We start from the raw sequence: 22314 nt of genomic DNA on the forward strand, positions 1-22314 counted from the left end.
GGCCCAGAGGAGTGAGGAGATCCCAGAGGAGGTTCCAAAGTCATGGGCATGGTCAGCTGACTCTTTTAAAAATAAAGTTCTCTATGCTAAGAGAAAAAGAAAGAAGAAAAAACTAAATCCATGTTTTTTGGTTTTTTCTTTTTGATTTAGTTTTCTTTTCTTTTCTTTTTTTTTTTTTTTTCCTGAGTCATTAACAGCAAAAGGAAATTTTGGTTGCATCAATGTTCATCAAAACAGAAAGTGGGTATCTGTAACAGTGAATCATATCAGCTCCTGACCTTTAGAAAGTGTCTGGTGTAATTTGAAGTCACCTGGATGGATGAGACAAAACTTCATTGATATGCACCATCAGTTTCTGGTGATGTAAAACAAGAAACAAATTTCTGCTCTGAGGAATATTTGGAGTGTGCTCACACAAACTGAGCTCCATCAGTCACCAGCATCCAGTGAGCTTGGGTGATAAAGCACCAGGCTTCTGGAGCCAGAAACTCAATCTATGACTAAATGTTTGCTGTGGAGAGTTTGCCAAGCTGCAGTCATAGAAAAATGTCAGTTGTGCAAGGAGAAAAACTCCAATAATGGTGAGAATAGGCCTTCCTGGATTCCCAGAGATGAAGGGAAAAGGGAAGGACTGAACTGGGACCAGCTTTGGGAACATCTTGGTCCCTTCTCTCCCCACACTGTAAGAATGAAATTGCAAATACATGTCTGGGTTACTGCAATTCATGGAATAAGAGGGCTGGAGAGTTTTCTTTTATCCTGAATTCTCTAAATATTGCAGGCATCCAAAGAAGCTCCAATACCACCCATCCCCTGGCCTGCTCAGACATCCCAGCTCTCAGCTGAGGGCCCGTCTGAAACTGTTTGTGAAAGTGTGGAGTTTGGGGAAGTGTGGAGCCCTGGCTTTCCAGGCAGTGCTGGTGCTGGAGGAGGATTCCCAGCCCAGTGTGTTCTGTGCCAAACTGGCAGGGCAGCACTTGAGGAAAATGCATCCTGATGGACTTTGCTATCTGCCAGATTGGCAACTCCATTGCTGTTTTAATGTTGAACGTAAAAAAGGTCTGAGAACCCAGGGGAAAACGGAGGCTGAGTACTCTGCTTAGACAAATTCTGTCCCAAAGAGCTTTATATTTAAATAGAAAAGATGGATAAATAGTGACAAGGAAGACACTTGAAAGAAACGACATAAAGTCCATAGCAGAATGCAGCCCAGAAATATCCTGTAAATCCCAAATCTCCTATGTCCTGCCCCGGAGTTTCAGCTACCAGCCCAATAGTCAATAATTTCATCATTTCTGCTGTTGCACAATGAATCTGCTCCAGAGTTGTCACTGTGTGGCCGTGGTAAAGAAAAGCTTTGACTACAAGCTTTGACTGTTGGGTTTTTGGAAAGACTGGGTTAAAACACTACTCCATAAAATAGAGTTAAACACATTTCCCCATGTCCTGAGCACATGTGCCAGCAGTTTATGGCCCTAAAAATCTCTGTATTGTGGATTCTTGCCATGATCTGGCTGGGTTTTAGTCTGTGTTTGCACAGATTATTTTGAAGAACCCTTGGTGGGTTATGTGCTGGATAGTCCAACAATCCCACCCAGAACCAGGCCAGGGAACCTGGCAGCTGCGGCTCTTCAGTGTTTGTTTTTCTGGGACACTCTCAAAGTTCCTTGTTCACCCTAGGGATGAGGCGAGGTGTGAAATTTAAACCAAGGTGGTGCCTAGTGAAAGCAGGCTGGTGTTCAGAGGAAGGGTCTGGGCAGCAGTGGGAGGTCAGGGAGCTGCTCACATTTCATCGTTGTACTTCAAGACCCCAAGAACGTTTTCATTGGGAAGAGAAACATCATTCAGGAACTCAGGATGGTTCAGTGTCACTGATACTTTGTCCTCCTTGTCCAGGTGTGTCAAGTGTAGCTGGATCAAGGTCTTAAAAGTCTCGTCCTGGCACGTTTCTGAGGCACAGAACGTGGACAACGTCTGCCTGTCCACCCTGTTGTTCACCAGGAGCTCGATCTTGAGGTCGATGGGGCTCTTGGAGCAGTTGGGAAAGTGAAAGTTCAAGTTGCAGAAGATCAAGTAGAGGCCGTGTTCCCTGATCACCAGCTCTGGGCTCTGGCACTCGATGCCCTCACAGATCCCCTTCTCCACCAGGCTCAGCTTGGAGCTGTTCACTGTCCTGGACACTGCAGGGAGAACAAAGGGATGTTAGCTCTGAGCTCCACCGAGCTCCCTTCAGCCCTAGGACACCTCCAGCAGGGTTTCCTGCTAAAAGGAGACACCTGCCCAATGGCTTCCTGCAGGAAACTGCAGGAAAACCCCTGGAAAGACAGCTGGGAGCTCACACATGGAGGTGGGGCACTAAAAAATCCAAGGATTTACTCAGCCCGTGGGAAATCCAGGACAGCGAAATGCATGAGTGTTCATCTCCATTATTTCCCCACTTGGCATTTGAAGGGAATTCTTAGAGGTGTACATTCATGTACTTTCTATAATTCATGAAAAATGGACAGCTCATTGAGGTGTACCTTCCTCTGTGGGTATGCAGAAGTTGAATCTTTATTTCCTTTTATGTTTATCAAGTTAAAATAAAAGTTTCTACTATCAGATAGGGGTTTGCCAATCACATTCCAAGAGAGCTAAGGAATTTTTTCCTATAAAATGCCATTTTGGAAAAAAAGGCTATTTGCTAGTAAACCAGTGTGAATGACATGAGCAGCTTTTCAGACAGCTCTGAAATTTCCTTTTCCCAACCCTCTTCCCCCCTGGACTCCCCGCTGACCTCTCATGTAGGCAGCAGTTCCATTGGCTGCTGGAACACTCTGTAGGATCCTCAAATAGTCTTCAAAGGTGTTACCTGAAGAAAACAACAGATTAACTCATCGCTTCTGAGCTTTTCTTTAATTTTTTGGTACAATAAAATGCAGCCAGCACTTGGTACCCCACTTCCAGCATGGTTCTTACTCCTCGGCTGAGGATATCTGAGCTGCCCAGGGAATTCAGAGCAGTGTCACTCAGCTGGTAAATCTGTAACAACCTAAAGCTCTGGCAGATTGCAGCTCTCAGCTGTGAAAAATTAAATTCCTTACCCTGCTTCTTAAAAATAAGAGTGATGGTTTTAAATTAAAAGAGCGTGTATTTGGAATAGATACAAGGAGGAATTACAGTGAGGGTGGGCAGGCCCTGGCACAGGGTGCCCAGAGCAGCTGTGGCTGCCCCTGGATCCCTGGCAGTGCCCAAGGCCAGGCTGGGCAGGGCTGGAGCAGCCTGGGACAGTGGGAGGTGTCCCTGCCATGGCAGGGGTGGGATGGGATGGGATTTAAGGTCCCTTCCAACCCAAACCAGTTTGGGATTCTCTGATTCTATGAAAAAGAAATTATGTGCACGTAAGTTTTATTTAACCAAGATATTTTTGTGGTGCAATTACAGAAAGCTTTTGAACATTTAAGTGGGACATAGTGCTGAAAATGGCTCTTTGGGTGCTTTTGGAATGTTGCTCTGTTCCCTCACGGTTAAAATGTGGATTTCACCAGGACTTTAGGATGTTTATAAAATCCTAGAGTGCTTTGGGATGGAAGGGACCTTAAAGCTCATCCTGTTCCACCCCTGCCATGGCAGGGACACCTTCCACTGTCCCAGCCCTGTCCAGCCTGGCCTTGGGCACTGCCAGGGACCCAGGGGCTGCTCTGGGCACCGGGGACCCGAACGCTGCTGCTGGAGGGGCCGAGCCGGCCCCGCTCCCCCCGCACACCCCGAGCCCGCCCCAAGCCGCGGGTCCGAGCCCGGGAATGGCCCGAATCCAAAGCGCCGGGACCGGGAGGAGCAGGGACTGCCCCAGGGGGGACGGCTCCGTCCCTTGGGAGCTGCTCCATCCCTCGGGATACAGGAGCTGCTCCATCCCTCGGGATACAGGAGCTGCTCCATCCCTCGGGTACTGCTCCGTCCTGCGGGAACTGCTGCATCCCACGGGATACAGGAACGGCTCCATCCCTCGGGACACGGGAGCTTCTCCGTCCCACGGGATGCGGGAACTGCTCCATCCCACAGCCGCGGGATCTGTTCCCTCCCACGGCATGCGGGAACTGCTCCGTCCCACGCCACTCTGGGATGGCTCCATCCCACGGGATGCAGGTATTGCTCCCTCCCACTGCCTCGCGGGCTGCTCCGTCCCACGGCCGCAGGAATTGCTCCATCCCACGGCCGCGGGGACGGCTCCATCCCACGGCCGTGCCCGGCACTGCAGGCGCCCGCAGAGCACGGAGGAGCCGAGTCCCGGCACCGCATCCCGGTGTCCCATCCCCTGCATCCCACTGTCCCATTCCCCGCATCCCGACACTTCATCCCGGTGTCTTGGCACCGCATCCCTGTGATCCAGATCCTGCATCCCAGCCCCTGCTCCCTGTGGTATTTACATGGCTCTGAACAGAGAGAAGCTGTGAGACAAGCAGAGAAGAAGGAAAACACAATTCTTATCTTGCTTGCTGTGCCCGTGTTGTGCCAAAGCAGAATGCAATATGGAGATTGTTTACCCACAGTGAGGATGTTTGGTTCCCTTGGCCTGTCAGGGCCAGGTGTGTGTGGGACTGTCATGGGACAGTGGGGAGAGAATCAGAGGTGATGAGTGCAGGGTGAGCAGTGGTGAACACAGGTGAGTGCAGGGCAGTTCAGTTTAGATACAATGTACGTAGTACAGTATAATAAAGTGATTAATTAGCCTTCTGATGATGGAGTCAGATGCGTCTTTCTCTCTCCATTTCATCAGAGTCATCTTTGATTTACAATAGCTCCCCACTTCTCCCCCTTGCATTTCACCTCCTTTCCATCCATATTCCTGCCTTCTATCTCCTCTCTGTGTTTCCTCCTCTCACCACACTAGATGTTCAGTTAATGGCACTGATTATCCATCCCTGGCAGTGCCCAAGGCCAGACTGGACAGGGCTTGGAGCAGCCTGGGACAATGGAAGGTGTCTTGCCCATGGCAGGGGTGGGATGAGATGAATTTTAAGGTCTTTTCAAACCCAAACCATTCTATGATTCAGTCAATGATTCTGTGATTATTCTGTCTTTATTCTGCATGACACAGAATTGTCCCCTAGGTCTACAGGTGGATGGACACACGGACAAGGTGTGTCCATCCAGGAAAACAGTGCACATCCCAGTGCTGCAGCCTGACAGGTGAATGGTTATTTATCCTTGCATTTGCTCTCCTTTACATCTCCTGGCCCTGCTGTGGCTGTGGAAGTGCACAGGAGCTCAGATGGCAAACTGGGAATTTTCTGTGTTCCATTCCACAGCTGAACACCAAGAAGAAAGCAGGAAGGCATTTCAGTAAAGCTTTTAAAAATAATACTCCCTCTCCCTGGGTACACAAAACTCTGAAGTTTTGAAGTGACTCTGTTATAAAACTGATACCACAGTCTTCAATCCTACAAGGGTCTCTGAAGGAGCAGTTAATGCACAAAACTGAGTTCTACTAAAACCTGACATTACATGTTGTGTGTCATGATCCTCACATGTCCCACTCTGCTCGGTGCTGGTGTGGCCTCACCTCAATCCCTGGGGGCACTTTTGAGAGCCACAATGAAAGAAAGATCTAAAGGTCCAAAGGAGGGACACGGGGATGGTGAAGGGTTAGAAGGGGCCCATGAGGAGCAGCTGAGGGCTCTGGGGTTGTTCAGCTGGGGCAGAGTGAGGGCAGAGCTCCCCGGGGCTGCAGCTCCTCCCGAGGGGCAGCTCCCATCTCTGCTCTGGGCCAGGGACAGGAGCCAGGGCACGGCTGGGGCTGGGCCAGGGCAGCTCAGGCTGGAGCTCAGGGCAAGGCTCTGCCCCCAGAGGGTGCTGGCACTGCCCAGGCTGCCCAGGGAATGGGCACGGCCCCGAGGCTGCCAGAGCTCCAGGAGCCTTTGGGCAGCGCTGCCAGGGGTGCCCAGGCTGGGGCTGCTGGGGGGGCTGGGCAGGGACAGGGCTGGCACTGAATGATCCCTTCAGTCCCTCCCAGCTCAGGATATTCTGTGGTTCAGTGATTCTAACAAGAGCTCTATTTATATGCAGTGTGGGATAAGGATCTTAAATTTCATAGGATTTCTGAAACTGGGGTAATGATAAGAGATTTAAATCTCCAGACCCTTGCTGTATCTACATGACCTGATTTCTGAGGGAGTTTTGATAACAAAGATGGACAAATTGGGAGAAGCTGGTCCCACACCCAAGTTCCCCCGACTGGAGGGGGTTGGTGTGTTGTGTATTGCACCCTTTGCACACTCCACTGGAGACAGAAACTGTGGATATCTTGAAAAAAATGCGATATTCATCTGAGTTCAGTAGTTTAAAGACTTTTGTGGTGAGCAGGAGCTCACTGCTCTCCAAGAATGAGTAAGTTATGTACCAAAGTCCCTTCACCATTCTGGAAATCCCCAAAGAAAAACCAAAACCTGCTTTCCTGGTGTTAGTCATGTCAATTTGGTGTTTTAGTGAGGGCACAGGCAGAGATGTGGAGATATGGCTTAGGATGGGCAGAAACCCTTGTGGCCCTTATTTCAGCTGTGGTGATAACAAGAGTCTGGTAACACAATCAGCACCCTGAGCCCACTCACACTTCTGTGTGTGCAGGAAGGGGGAGATTATTTACAGAAACTCAGTGGCATTTAGGGGGTTTACCCTCCAAAGGCTGAAAATCCCCTGCTGCAGCAGCAGCAGCAGCAGCCCTGCATACTGTGCCAAGCCAAGGGCTGAGCCTGCCCACAAAGTGCCCAGAGCTGCCCTGAGCTGCTCAGGGTGTCCATGGATTCTCCAGAGATCTCCCCTCTCTGACATGGCTGCACTGTGCATTTCCAGAGCTGTATTTAGCATTTACTGCTGTCAGCAAGTTTTGTGTTTAAAGTGGGTGACATCAGCTGCATTAGTCAGAAAGGAAATTATGGAAAAAAATTTGTTTTAGAGAGACAGGTCTGGTCCTCACTCTGCTGAGGCAGCTTATAACTGTTTTCTACTTTTATTTCTCAAGTTAATTCTTTTATCTGAAACATTTCAGTTCAAGCCAAGAGAAGCTGAAATTCCCTTCAGGACTGATCGATGGATGTGCTCACATGGCCTAATTGGCTCTGCACGAGTCATGGTGTAAATCAGAGCTAATCCCTCTGCAGTCAATGGGATTAGATGGGCTTAAAATACTGTGAGAGGAGGAAAAACAAAGCTACATCTGGGGCTAAGGAGCAAGGAGAACACACTGGTTTGTGTTTCACTGTGTGCTGTGAGGCACAGCCACTGCAGATCTTCTGCTTTAAGGAAATCTGCTGGGTTAGGGAGGGGTCTCAGGGGGAAACCCTAAAAAAGTTATCAGGAGATCACTTATTTTTGACTCTTTTGACCCCTTTTATGGGAGGATGGGCATCCAAAGGGTGCAGCTCCAAGGAAAACAGCCTGGCTGTTTCCAGGAGGTCCATGCAGCTTTTCCCCACTGAGAAAAAATGGGGCTAAAATGGGACTGGGAAAAGGGGCTGGGAAATGGGGCTGTGAGATTGGACTGGAAAATGGGGGTGGGAGATGGGACTGGGAAGAAGGGCTGGGAAAAGTGACTGGGAGATGGGGCTGGAAAATGGGACTGGGAAAAGGGGCTGGGAAATGGGGCTGAGAGATGGGGCTGGGAAATGGGACTGGGAAATGGGACAGGGAAATGTGATATTTATCTGATTTCAGTAGTTGAAAGATTTTTGTGGTGAGCAGGAGCACACTGCTGTCCAAGAGAGAGGGAAATGGGGCTGAGAGATGGGACTGAGAGATGGGGCTGGGAAACGGGACTGTGAAATGGGGCTGGGAAATGGATCTTAGAGAAGCTGCAGTTCCACTGAAACCCCAGAATTTCACCCTGAGGTACAAAATGAACCCCTGGGGTTCTCTCAGAGCATCAAAACACAGCAGCACCATGTCCAGCCAGGAGGGCTCAGGGACACGAGGACACAAGGGCTGCTGCCAGACAGGTCCCAGAGGATGTGGCTGTGCTGGGGAAGTTCTCTCTGCTGGCTGCCTCAGTTTCCCCACCTCTGAGACGGGTCTGAAGGAGCACCAGCAAAGGGCACTGAAACCACGAGCTGAAAGTGGCTCTGTCAGCATGGAGGGTGCTGCTACCCAGGCATGGAAAGCCCCTCGAGGGGGGCTCCTGAGGCTTGTCCTGCTCCCAGCCATGTCCCACAGGTGACATTCCACTGCCAAGGGGGTGGCATCACCTCTGGCTGGGGGGCAGGCACAGGAGCAGGGCAAAACCCTGATTTATTCTGTGAGGTAAAGAAGGAAAAGCAGGCAACAAACAGCTTTTGATTCCTCTGTAACCCCCGTGGATTTAAGTGCTTATGGAATTAGGCAAGGTGATGTCACACATCTCTGCAGCATGCCAGAGTTAGCTGAATTTGCCTTATTTTTATTTCTCAGCAGCCACTCCCTGAAGTCCCTGTGTCTAATTTTAACCCTCTCCTGCCAGTTCAGTGCCCTGCAAACAGCAGCCAAGGGACTGGCCCAGCCTGTGATGCTGTGACAAGTGACAGCTGGGTGACATCCCCTGCTGGGCTCTGTGACAGAGCTCTGGGCTGTGCCTGTCACACACACACCGAGAGCCTTTGGACCTCCAGAGCTGCCACTCAGGCCTGAAGGGGACTGAACTCAGCTGCCAAATTTCCCTCCAAAACCAGAAATTAAAGAAATATCCATTTTTTCCCCCACCAAATTTAGGAAGAACCTCTGATGAATTCCTCACTGCACACCTGAGTACTGCCAAACCTGTGGAATTTCAGGTTAAAACTCTCCAAATCTCTGCCTGCTTGTCAGTGTAGCAAAGGACACATAATATCATGAGTTATTATTAAACATAAACATAAATGTAAATATAAATATAGTTTATAAATGTAAATAGGTCACAAATATAAATATAAATATAAATATAAATATAAATATAAATATAAATATAAATATAAATATAAATATAAATATAAATATAAATATAAACATAAATATATATGTTTTCATATATATTTATATCTATTCATATATACATATTTATTCACACATATATATTTATACATATTCACATATAGCTTGTGTTTTTACTGTTGGGGAGAGGGCAGAGCCACCCCTGAGCACTCTGAGCAATGCCCATCAGCCCAGCTGTGATGCCCACAGCCCCACCCTGGCTGTGTGTGTGCATTTCCCCAGATGCTGGCCTGCAGGAGGCCTCTGCACTCCTTCTAGCATTTACAAGTCCAGGCTTGCCCAGGGTTTTTCAACCTGAGAAACACAACTGCTCTGGGTCACATTTATGCACCCAGACACCTGCCTGGACTGAGGCTCACAAGGGAAAACCTTTTTGGCTTAGTGTGAAATATCCATTTCTGAGGAAGCCACTGCTGTGGGATGGGTGTCTGATGCCCTGCATTGTCATCACACAATCACAGGGTCATCGAGGTTGGAAAACACTTCCAAGATCATCAAATCCAAGCCGTGCCTGGTTCCCACCTCATCCCCAGCCCAGAGCACTCAGTGCCACCTCCAGCCCTTCCTGGGACACCTCCAGGGATGGGCACTCCAGACCTCCCTGGGCAGCCTCTGCCAAGGCCTGATCACCCTTTCCATGGGGAAATTCCTGCTGGTTCCCTCCTGATGCAAATTCCTGTGGCCCTTCCCTCTCCTCCTGTCCCTGTTCCCTGGAGCAGGGCAGGCATGGCAGGGATGTGATCAGGATGTCTCTGGCTCATCTGGAGCTTGCTCTGAGCCTCGATGGCTCAGCTGAGCCAGATCTGATGAATTAGGGAATCAGCCAGGTGAGGGAAAACACACTCTGCTTTTGTGGCTGCCATGAATAAAACAGCAGCCAGTTTAGAACCCCAGGATCATTTAGGCTGGAAAAGGTTTCCACATCATCTAGTTCCACCTGTGCCCAATCCCCACCTTGTCCCCAGCCCAGAGCACTCAGTGCCACCTCCAGCCCTTCCTGGGACACCTCCAGGGATGGGCACTCCAAACCTCCCTGGACAGCCCCATTTGATGTTTAACAACGTTTTCCATGGGGAAATTCCTGCTGGTGTCCACCCTGAGCCTGCCCTGGCCTACCTTGAGATCATTCCCTCTGCTCCTGTCCCTGTTCCCTGGAGCACAGCCCGACCCCCCGGCTGTCCCCTCCTGTCAGGAGCTGTGCAGAGCCACAAGGGCCCCCCTGAGCCTCCTTTGCTCCAGGCTGAGCCCCTTCCCAGCTCCCTCAGCCTCTCCTGGGGCTCCAGACCCTCAGGGTCCCCCTTGCCAGGAGGGGCCAGGACTGGACACAGCCCCTGAGGTGCCCCAGCAGTGCCCAGGAAGGGGACATTAAATGACTCTCCTGGTCCTGCTGGCCACTCTGCTCTTGATAGAGGCCTTTTCTCCTTTTCTCCTTTTCCCAGCTCCCTCAGCTGCTTCTCACAGTGTTGGGATCAGATTTGGCTGCAGAAGGCCAAACTGCTCTCAGACACAGCTGCAGATCTGGAAAGGCTCCTTGGCTCATTGGCTTCAGCCTGATTTTCTCTACAGTAGCAGGTTTGAGACTGTCACCTGTATTTTATTAATTTCTCAGAGCCACATTTTTTTTGGGAACAAATTTCCCATTAAAACTGAAAGCAGGGTGCTGGATTTCTTTTCCTGGTTTGTCGAGTGTCAGAGAAAAATACCTATAAATTGTGTGTGTGTGTTCATTTGTATCTGCAGGGTTTTATTTTTTTCCCTTTTGTAAATGAGAAGATATTTTGATACCAAATCTTTGCAGCTCAAATAACAAGAAAAGCCATCAGCCCAGATTACACAATTCCCAGTGAAATGAGGCTCAGAGGCCAGCAAGGAGATGATGAGGGCTGTACCTTTCCAGGTCATCAATCTGTCTGTGAGTTCATTTTCCCTCTAAAAAATGAACTTAACAATACCCCTCAGATCCACACTAATGGATGATTTGTTATTTGTGAAATGGGGATGAGTTTCTGCAGAGAAATGCTTCCACAGAAAGAACATTTCACAAACACTTGGTGATGGATTCCTCCCCCCTGTTGCTCAGGTACTGCACAGACAGTGGCACGGAGCATTGGAGGAGACTGATCCCATTTTTCACAAACATTTAATGAGCTGACATTGCATCCCTCTCAGCCTGTGCCTGTGGGTTCCTGCAGCCCATCCATTGGGGCCTGACAGCTGAGTCAGGGCTGGAAAACTCCCATAAATCTGCTTTAGTGCCCACTGGTGTTTAGCTAACAATAGAACATAATCTCATTGGGGATTGAAATGAAATCATGGCATTTCCCCGCTTTAATAAGACACAATGAATCCCTGTTGTGGCTGGGGCTGGGCTGCTGCTCAGTGAGGTCTCTGCCTGAGTGACCTCAGCTGGACCCAGCACAGAATTGTGTCACAGGATCATGGAATGGTTTGGACTGGGAGGGACCTTAAAGCTCATCCATGGGCACCTCTCACTATCCCAGGTTGCTCCAAGCCCTGTCCAGCCTGGCCTGGAACACCTCCAGGGCTGGGGCTGTGTCCCCCAGAGCATCCCTGAGGTGCTGGCACTGCCACAGGGCTGGAGCCAGGCTGAGCGCCCAGCTGGGCAATGCTGGTTGTGGGAATCCACAAAATCAGAGGGTTTTGGGAAAGCTGCAAAAGACAGGCTCTAGAGGAAGTAAAACTGTGATTAGAGCTAAGCAGTAGCCATGAGATTGGTCAGCAGAAAAATTATGTAAAATGTAGAAAAGCAAGGACAAATAGAACAATGATCTGTGTATTAACACTTGTCTAGAATCGCTCTCTAAGCTGCAGAAAGTTTATCTAGCAAGATATTAGGAAGTTTGAAGCTTAATAATGGAGCTCTGTGTGTTGTGTTTTAAGGCTCACAAGCAGGTATTGTATTTGAAACAAGCAAGCATTGTTTAATCAAAGGTACATGTGCTTAGAGTGCTTGGACAGAACTACTGTCAATGTGCTTTGGCTTTGTGTGATTGGTCAAAAAACTGATAAAGTGAGTTGTAACATTAAGTTCTTGGTCTGCTGCCTAGGATGTGAGCTGCTGGCATCTTCCCATTGTCATAATCATGTAATGAGGCAGATGCTGGAAAATCAAACAGCTCAAGGCACGTTCCTCAGCAGCCCTGTCCTGTTTGTGATTTGTACACAGACTCCAGTGACACTGGTTTTTCACTCCCTTGCCCATTTTAACAGTGCAGGAGCCTTGGTTCATGGCCACAAACCACACCCAGTTTCCATCTGGGCTGCCTGGGAGGCAGAATGGATCCAAATCTGAATCCACAGCAACTCCAGCCTCAGCTCAGTCCCTTTCCTGAATGTTTGACCTGCTCCTGCCTCTGGGTGGGACCTGGCAGCAGTGGCCACAATCCCTGCTTGGGTGCCAGCAGCTGACAGAGCTTCCTGTGAGAGGCCCTCAGTAAATTACCCACTGGGTATATCAATTAATTGTTGGGGTACAGAAAACAGAGAGTACTTTGGACCTTCTTAGAAGAGATTTGATAAAATGCCTTGGCAAGAGCAAACTGAGGATTCGAAATGCAAGAAGATTCAGACTGGTTTACCAGAAAATGAAAATTACATCAGACTTCTGCAAGCAAGAGATGTTTAAAATGTGTGAGTTTGTTTATGTGATCTTTAACCCAATCATTGTAGTAAAGCATTAGTAGTCTCCCTAAAATAGTACATAAACATTTGTCTCCCACAATAAAATTGGATTCTTTGATCACCTCAAAGTCTTCCCCATCTCTCTGCTGATAATTACTAAGCTCTGCTTTATGCATTTTAAGAGGAAAATAAAAAGCCCTGACAATTTGCTCCCACTTGAATGCTCTGTTACCCTCCAACAGAGACTGATGGGCTGGGAGAGCATCTCAATGCACTAAAACCAACTTTCAGCAGCTCCTCCTGGGGTGGGCTCTCACCAGCAGCCCCCTTTGGTCCCTCACTAATGCATCATCTCACACTGAGCAGCAGAATTGGGAAATTCAGAGCAGGAGGCTGCCTCAGATTGGTATAGACCTAAAGACAGAAATGTTCTGGCTGATGAAAAAGCATCCTGGCCATTCCTGGGGAGAGCACACTGCTCCTGCCTGGCACCTGCCAGCTGCTGGTGAGGAGCAAAACCAGCTGCACGAGTTGCTTCAGCTGAAATAAAATCATATATACATATATATATATAAAAATATACATGGTTTATTTATGTTATATATGTATATACATATATGGGACTGGGCACCAACTTGCATTTGCAAGGAGTCAGATACTGGTGCTGAGAGCTGTGTGAGGCTCATGTCACAGTGTCAGTGACATAAACAGTGCTCCTGATTCATGCTAGGGCAAAGCAGAATTTTGGTAAAGTGTCTCTACTAGACAGATTTTCTTATTTCAGGCTCCCTGTGCTCACAGTCTGCCTGTTCCAATTCCTTGACTTGTTCCTTTTGCTTCTGGTTTTCCCTTGTCCATTCTCGACCCACCCATTCCCTTCTCTCTTTTCCCCTCAAACCAAGAGCTGTTTTGGAATATCTCAAACACATTTTTACCCCTCCCTCGTGCAGATGAGGACTTTACACACATTTGCAAGAGCCAGCACTTAAAATAAGACTTTAAAATCAGAGTGATGTTTACATCTCCTAACAAAAAGCTCTTTGGAACAGACACCCCAGGGCATATTCAGAAATATTTGTTATTTCCCCAGCCATACACTTACCCAGATGTACTGAGTAAATGGAAAGCTTTTTTCTTGTTTTCATTTTTTCCTCACTAATTCAACTTTTCACCAACAGGAGCCTTTATTGGAAATGTTAAATGTTAAGCACAATTGACTTATTTGTGCCCCTGGGAAATATTTGCATTAGAGATATGACAAATTGCCTGTGTTCCTTAGGGGTCTTACCTGTCCTGATGGGGTTTTTGATGCCCTCCATGGCAGGATCAGCTTCCTGAAAGAGGGGAAAGAGTAGAGTTGGATTATTCTGAGAATGGGAAATACCCAATTCACTGGGTATCCATGCATCTGTGGATCTGAAACATTTCTGGTTTATTCTAACATAGAAAATCGACATTTTTCACACAGCCAGATTTTTTCAGCATAGTAAGAAAATTATGTGGGTTCTGTTGGGGATGTTTCAGAAGCACAAATCCTAAAAAAAAAAAAATCCCTCTCTGTGTCTTTCAGGGACTGGACAACCTGGAGAGCCAAGTGCTGGGAAAGTTCATCAAAGCCCCAAACAGGTCTGAGCATGACAGTGATGTCCTACCTCACCTTTCCTCCTAATTCTTGCTGAGGTGTAAAACCAAGGGTGAAAATGGCACAGGAAGTTCTCCTCAGTCAGCATGTCATGAGAAATTCCCAGAAAACCAGCTCCAGGGGTGAAATGCAGCAGGATTCCCTCTGATGACACCTTCCTGTCACCCAGACACAGCCCCAGAGCACCTGGCACCTCATGAACACCCTCAAGGGGCAAAATGTTCTCCCAACAGCTGAGCAAAGCACTGGGAGTTCCTTGTTGTAGGTTATAAGAAAAATTGTAAAGAAAAGCCTCATAAAATCAAAAATTATAAAGAAAAAAAAAAACTCATAAAATAAAAAAATTATAAAGAAAAGCCATATAAAATTAGGCTTGCTCTGGCTGGACTGTCATTTCTTCTAAGTCAAGCTGGCATTGTGTAAGTTCCCATGTGGAAGCAATCCTGGTGTGAGCAGTTCATTAGCATAACAATCTGTTCCTGGCTAAAAACCAACTTACACCTGCATAAACTTTATATATTTTATATATATAAAATATAAATATATAATAAATATATATAAAATAAATATATATTATATATAAAACATAAATATATAATAAATATAATAGAAAATAAATATATCAATATATCAATATAGATTTATATAGATTTAATATATTTATATATAAATATAAATAAGTAATAAATATAATATAAAGTTTATATACTGTTAGATAGAAAAATGAAACTATCTCTCACAAAGAACTTTTCCTGCACATCTCACTCAGGGTTGGATTGACCAATCCATACAGAATAACAACTTGTTACTGACCAATAAAGTGATTGGCAAGAAAGCTGCTGACCAATGGGAGTCTCACGTGAGGCCTGTAAAACTGTATAAAAAGGAGTTCTGTGATTAAAATTGGGCTTTTTCCACCAGGAAGGAAATGGAGTCCCTGTGATTTATTCCCACAGTTCCTCATTGTGTGTCACATCCCTTCAGTGTCACCCTGGGTGATCCCACAGGGATTTCAGTGACAGAGAGAGTGGGCTCTGCTCAGGCTGGGCTGAACCAGCTCCTCTTACCTGGCTGCAAATTACCTGGGTTAATTGTGCAGGCTAATCAGGTTCAGCTTAGCACACTGAAAGGGATCCATTAGGATCATTGAGTCCTTCTCCCTGCTCCTCATCACCTAAAATTAAACCACAGGACCTAAAACCTCTCCCAGCTGCTCCTTGAGCCCTGCCAGTGACCCGTCTGAGCACCTCCCTGTTCAGTGACCCACCAGGACATCCAGGAAGGAGAAATTTAGGAAGCTCTACTAGCTTTAAGACAACATCTGACATCTCCTGCTGTGGTAGGAACAGCTTCCTCCATAGTGGTGTTACAGCACATACCCCTCATTTCTGTGTCAGAAGTGGCTAATGGGTGGTGGGGGGAGAAAGAAGGTGGATGGACAAAGAGAAAAGCTGTGTTGGGTTGTTTGTGGTACTTAATGTTCTAATCTTAAATGTTTAGGAAGGTTTTAAACTAGATTTTGGCTTCGTGTGGCCACGTTTGAACAGCAGAATGTGGAGCTACATCTGCTCCCAGCAGAGAGTTGTTATCCTTTGGTCTGGTGCCAAATGCTGTGTCCTGCAGAGGTGGCAGAGCTGCTCCCAGGGGACTGGGCAGTGACAATTTAATGGTTGGACTCACTGATCTTGGGGCTCTCTCCCAGTTTGGATGATTCTGTGATTCTCCGGGAATTTGGAGATCAGTAATTTGTTCATTTTCTCTCCCCACACCTGTGTAAGGCAGGGCAGAGTCACCTCCTGAGCCAATATTTCTCCAGGTGACCTTCCTGAGCTGGGCAGGGAGGTGCTGGACAGCAGAAGAACAGGAACCCAGAGATGGAATTTGCAAAAATGGAGATTTCCAAGCTTTTTGGCCCTGACACAACCTCCTCCCTTGGGAGCTCTCATGGATCTCATCACCTATCACCAAATATTAAACTGAGCAGGGTTTGGGCTGAAAACACCCCCAGGAATCTCTGCCAGGACCTCTCATCCCCTTCCCTTGCCCCTGCCCTGGGCTGTTGTCTCACACACACTCAGGGCACAGGGAAGTGTTGCTGTTCAATGCAATATCTGAACATTCCTGCTCTCTGTGGAGAATTCAGGATATTTCAGGTGACAGAAAAAGGGGGCTCTGCCCCCAGTGAGATTGCACTCAATGAAATCAGGCAGCCAGGGAGGTGTTTGCCTTGCTGGTGGCTCAGAGCCTGCTCTACATTTAGGGCATAAAAACAAAATTAAAATGGACTAAAGGCATTGTGTTCTCACCTGGGAAGGCTCCCAGCACATAGCAAAGCAATTTATTTTAGTGACAATTGAGTAGATACTGAAATAAACCTTTAGGACTTCCTTTGAGATATTACTGGTGTTATTTCTTTCTTTTCCAGCAGCAAGAATGTCACATGTAATGCTGTCATTTGGAATGCAAAGAGGCACACAGGAGGAGCCCAAACAGATTAAATTCCACAGTGCCAGCTAAGAAAAAATTCAAGACAACAAATTTCACCCTGTCTGGAGTGATCTGGGGGCTGGTGATGAAAGAGCTCAGTCTTTCCTCAACAAGCAGAATAATTTGAGTTTGCTTTATTAGAGAAAATTACAATCAGATGCCAGTGAAAGTGATTTATTCCTTCTTTCTCTTAATCATTTTACAAGAAGCTTTCTCAAGCTGAGGCAGAATAAAGGGTCATTCTAAATTCCTGGGTCACAATAGTGAATATTCATTGAACCAGACACCTCTGATCCCTGTGAGGGTGGGCAGGCCCTGGCACAGGGTGCCCAGAGCAGCTGTGGCTGCCCCTGGATCCCTGGCAGTGCCCAAGGCCAGGCTGGACAGGGCTGGGAGCACCTGGGACAGTGGGAGGTGTCCCTGCCATGGCAGGGGTGGGATGGGATGAGATTTAAGATCCCTTCCAACCCAAACTGCTCTGGGATTCTGTGAAGTCTTTATTTACTCTAGAAATCCAAGGAAATTCCCCCAAACCAGTGACCATAACAGGGCTGGGCTTTCCTGGAGCAGGTCCTCATGGCAGCTCTGTGGGCAGGAGGTCTTTGGTCCCCTGCCCTCAAAGAAAATGCTTCTATTCCAAAAGAGGCCCCAAGGCTCTCCCGTGTTCTTGCTCAGCCTCTCACCACCATGATTTCAGCAGGAATTTCCCCATGGAAAGGGGGGTCAGGCCTTGGCACTGCCCGGGGAGGTTTGGAGTGCCCATCCCTGGAGGAGTCCAAGGAAGGGCTGGAGGTGACACTGAGTGCTCTGGGCTGGGGACAAGAGGGGATGGGGAACTGTTGGGGAATATGAAACAGAAAAGCCTTATAAATATGATTGCCTGGCAAAAGATTTTGAGAATATGGAAACTAAATCAGATTGAAATGAAAGCAAGCTTTGAGATACCTGTTACTGAACAACTGGAAAACAATGGTGTGGCCAGCTGAAGGTGATCCCCTTTTGATGGAACAACACCCTCTGCTTGCAGACAGGCCCAAGGGTCAGAGCAGACCCTACAGCTTGGCAGAAGGGGCCCAAAGAGGAGTTTGTAGGGTTTAAAATGTAACACAGTGTGGTAATGTAATGATTCTTATAGGCTGTTTGGAAATGCTGTAGGATTTGTATCTTGTACTAGATTGGTTAGTGAGAATCAGAATATTCAACACAGAAGAAGATTTATTGTATTGTAATGGGAACCTCGCTCTCTTACCCTTTTATTCTCTTTTTTTACTCTCTTATGCTTTTACTCTCTTTCCCTCTCATCCTCTCCCCCTCTCTTCTCTCAGTCCTGCTCTGAGCTGTGTTTTGGCAGCTCCCAGCAGGGCCCTGCACCCAGGTCCTTTGCAATAAACCCCAAGTTCCAGACCTGGCTCCAGAGATTTCTCATCTCCCTCCATCCCCACCATCCTACCCCCGACGCTCTTACAGGGAACAGGTTGGATTTGATGATTTTGGAGGGCTTTTCAGTGATTCTGGGTTTTATTCTATGACCCAGCTTTGGCTGGGGAAGAAGATGCTGGGGGCACTTCCTCCTGAGGTGCCAAGAGGCAAAGGCTGAAGCTGGACATGAGAAGAGCAGAAAGCAGAGCACTGTCCCCACTGTCCCTCATCTGATAATGAGCCTCACTGGAAACATGGTAAAAATCAGTTTTTCCTGTGCTGACCAAAGCAACATCCACAGCAAGAGCTGGGCCAGGGCAGTTTTCTCCTAAAATGCCTCCCTGGATTTCCTGTAGTGCTCAATGAATGAAAATACTGCTTTTAGAGGAATTTTCAGTATTTTAATTTAATTTTATTTTAAAATTTTATTTTATTTTCCTGTCTGTCAAGGTTGCCACAAGAGGGGGCACCCAGGGCCAAAATGAGTTTTTAGGAGACATAAAAACCCAATGAATAGTGCAGAACTGTGCTGGCTGCTGGATGAGTCATTCACAAATCTACTTCTAAAGGTTCTTAACAGCCTAAAAGAGCAGATCAGCAAATAGAAAAACCTGCTCTGACCTTTAGTATTTGCCACACTGCTGATAAAAGGTTTTCCCCACACAATTTAGAAGTTCAATAAATGAAGTCTACAAAATCCAGAGCAGTGATGGACTAACCCAGATCATGGACTCTGGACATCCACACAATTTGTTAATGGGAGGCCCAGGTGTCTGATGAACTTTTCTGTACAGCATCAGACTTGTGAGGGTCTGTGTGCCTTAAAATGACATTTTTCAGCCCTTCCTGTCCCATTCTCTGTCACTGCTTTGCCATGTCTCTCTCTCTCTATACACACAAATATCTCCAGAGGTGGGTATATACGCATATATCCAGCAAAGAATGCAGCAGGCACAAGGGTGGAGGGTTTAACACACTTATAAACAGTGTTAAGAAGAAAAATGATGGCTCCAGACCACCTTACAGAGACTGTGATCATTCCAGAGGAAAATTGAGTCACTTGTGAAAGATCAACAATGGCCTGAAGCCAAGTGGTTCTGCAGATGAAAGCTGAAGGAATGAACTGACTTCAGCACTGCAAATAGTTCCAAAAAACCAGTTTAGCTCTAAAATTGACCCTTCCCAGCTATGGCACTAATGTGCTGTGCCACCCTTCTGAAAAACAAGGCGTAAAGGAAATTTCTTGGGGTGCTGGAAAGTGGGGAGGTGTGATAATCTCTGTTAGAGGTGCTGTAGGATTCAGAGAAGCAGCTTTGAATCATAGTTGCCTTTTTCATTCAGCCTTTCATGTTGTGTTTCCCTTCTTTGGAGCACTCAGATTGTGGGGGTTGCAAGTGCCTGGTTTCTGCAGAGTTTGATTTTCCTTTTCCAGTCTGTCTTCCTTCAACTTAAATTAGGCAATTATGAATTCATCAAAAGGCAGCCTGTGATGGGGGCAGGGACAGTTTGATTTTGTCACCACAAGATTTCTTAATGCTGTGGCACCCAAGGGTCCAACCACTGCATTGTGACCCCCAAACACCCCTTGGAACAGAGGGAAATAAAAGGGTGAGGAGGAAAAAGCATAAATATAAATAAAAGGGTGAGGAGGGTGTGAAGTTACCCCTGAACTCACACACACAATCCAGCTGGCAACATCTGGAGGGAAAACCTCATTGCTCCAAGGAGATTATAACACAAAATAGTGGTTTTTTTGTCAGTTATAAAGAAAATAATGAAGTCAGCTGGTGGTGCTCTGATCCCTACAGCAGCTCAGGGCTCCAAGGGCTGGAGATGCTCAGATTCCCCAAATATCCAAAGCCCAACTTCCCTCTGACAGTGCAGCCAGAGCTGAGGGGTTTTTGGAGCTCCCTGTGGAACCTGTCCCACAGAACCAACCCTTCTTCTCTGCTCTGGGAGTTCAGGACCAGGCACAGATGGGGGTGGCTGTTCTGCTTCTGAGCTCCCTGAGAGCAAAACACAATCTGGGTTTCACTGCCAAATTCTCCTCAGAGCGTAAAATTGCTGCTTGATTTTATTTGTTCCTCACAGCCCTCAGCTTTGTATTTCCTCCTTCAGCCAAGCTTGTTTTCAAAGCAGCTGCAATGGTGTCATTACTCTTTTAAGTCAAAACCTTGGCTCTTTCAGCAATCTTGTTCCTCTGGCAACTCCTGTAACTGCTTTATCCTGATGGAGAGGTGATTTAATGCTTGCTTCCATAATCAGTACAAATGAAAGCCTCATTATACAGCAAAGCTGTGGCAAGTCTGTAATTACCTAGACTGTTATTTTAAAGATCTCCCCTGATAGCCCACTATTTCTCACTTAAAAAGCCCCATGTCTCATGTTAACTGTCCTCAAAGTGCTTCTCTTTTGGGAGAACACTGATTACAGGTAAATGATTCCTCTCTTGGAGGAGTATCAGTCAAGCCTTCCTGGTTTAATTTCTGGGTAATGTGCATACACGGGCACACAAATTGCACAGGGTAAATTTAGCAAGAGAAAATATTGAGTCAAAGGATCATATTTTGTTTTCCATGGCCAGTTCCTCCAGCAGCTCTGTGCTGGAGCTTTCCCTCTGTGAACAGTAGTGGGGGTACCTCAGCACTTTGATTTTTGCAATAAGATTTCAGAGACTATAAAACTTCTAACCTGGTATTTTACCTTGGTGAAGTTGATGGTAATGCCCCTACAAGGTCAGAAATCCACTTTTTATCCTCACAACCATCCATCTCCACTCTGGCTGTCACTGGTTCCCCATCAACCCCAGATCCACTCAAGAGCAATATTTTATTTTAGGATGTTAAAGTGACTGTTGGTAGAGGGAAGAGTCGTTCGTGTGTGACCTTGTGTCACTGATATCCTTTCTACAACTCTGGCTGTGCATTAAAAATCACACCCAAGGCAGGACTGAGGGGACAGGGGCCACGAGGGAGCTCCTTGGCCCCCAGCACTGCTCTGGGTGCTTTGGGACAGCTCTGCCTCACCACATCAGTACCACAGGGTGTCACAGAGCTGTGCATGCGTCCTGCTGCAATCCGTTCCAGAGAACCAGACCAGACCTTCTCAAACACTGAGGTTCTTCTCCAAAGAGCCAGCAGGAGACACGCACCAAAGCAGGTGGGACAGAGGCTGCTTGGTTCCTTGGTCAGGAGCCTTTTCTTTCCATTTACAGAGTAGGAACTGTGTGCCAAGAATAAATGTTGTCTATGGAGGAAGGTTCTCTTTTCCTGAAGTTCTTTTGTCTGTGTTTCATCTTTCCCCTAATTCATGTGTGTGTGCATTTATAACAGAGGTAGGAACTGTTCTTCTGGCCACAGAACGAAAAAGGGAAGGGAAGGGAAGGGAAGGGAAGGGAAGGGAAGGGAAGAGAAGAGAAGAGAAGAGAAGAGAAGAGAAGAGAAGAGAAGAGAAGAGAAGAGAAGAGAAGAGAAGAGAAGAGAAGAGAAGAGAAGAGAAGAGAAGAGAAGAGAAGAGAAGAGAAGAGAAGAGAATCAATCTCTTACCGTCCTCTGGACGACCAGGACCATGATGGTGGCCAAGGCAAAGACAAGCAACACACCCAGGGTGGCGATGATGAAATACAAACAGACTTTGTTAGTGGCTCCAAGCCTCCTGGAATCAGTGTCTTCATTCACATTCATGGCTGATTCATGCGAGTCCTTCACCTGAGAAAGTGTTTGCTCCTGTTCCTGGCACGTTCTTATATAGCTCTCCAGGCACTGCTGTGTGTCTCCCCTCGGTCAGGTTCAAGTTGCAGCCCATCTCTGCTCCTGGCAGGATTTTCCCCCTTCATCCTGGCTCATGTGATCTGGAAAAAAAACTTCATCACTTGCCGTACAAAGAGAGAGGGCCCCGGGGGCGTGAGGCAGGACGCAGCTGTGAGCAGGGGAAGGAGCTTCATGTTCTTGCTCAGGGATTTCTCCACCGAGGTCCTGCGCTGCAGCCGAGGTTTCTGATGTCACAAGGTGCACAGACACCACGATCCCCCGCCCCAGGCTCTGTGAAATGGGCAGATATGCAAATTCTCTTTCATTTTATACTCCCTGCAGCTGCAGTTGGGCTCAGGGAGTCGCCCCGAGCTCTGCCTTCCTGTTGTGCACTGAAAGCTC

General features: G+C 47.3%; 1 protein-coding gene across 1 annotated transcript; it reads right to left on the minus strand.

Annotated features, from left to right (window-relative positions):
* Positions 1–1386: 1386 nt before the first annotated feature.
* Positions 1387–21934, minus strand: LOC134428202 (tumor necrosis factor ligand superfamily member 8-like). Its single transcript, XM_063174689.1, has 4 exons — positions 21709–21934; positions 13904–13949; positions 2777–2851; positions 1387–2180 (listed from the first exon to the last, which is right to left on the minus strand). The coding sequence occupies exons 1-4, from the start codon at positions 21844–21846 to the stop codon at positions 1783–1785; spliced, it is 657 nt and encodes a 218-aa protein (XP_063030759.1). The 5' UTR covers positions 21847–21934; the 3' UTR covers positions 1387–1782.
* Positions 21935–22314: the final 380 nt, after the last annotated feature.

Source organism: Melospiza melodia, chromosome 22, assembly GCF_035770615.1.
Source record: "Melospiza melodia melodia isolate bMelMel2 chromosome 22, bMelMel2.pri, whole genome shotgun sequence".
NCBI classification, from domain to species: Eukaryota; Metazoa; Chordata; class Aves; order Passeriformes; family Passerellidae; genus Melospiza; species Melospiza melodia.

Coding starts and splice junctions, on each gene's coding strand:
- LOC134428202 (XM_063174689.1), bottom strand. CDS start 21,846: ATGAATGTGAATGAAGACACTGATTCCAGGAGGCTTGGAGCCACTAAC. Junction 13,950..21,708: donor TCCTGGTCGTCCAGAGGACG/GTAAGAGATTGA, acceptor CCCCTCTTTCAG/GAAGCTGATCCTGCCATGGA. Junction 2,181..2,776: donor AACTGCTGCCTACATGAGAG/GTCAGCGGGGAG, acceptor TTCTCCCTGCAG/TGTCCAGGACAGTGAACAGC.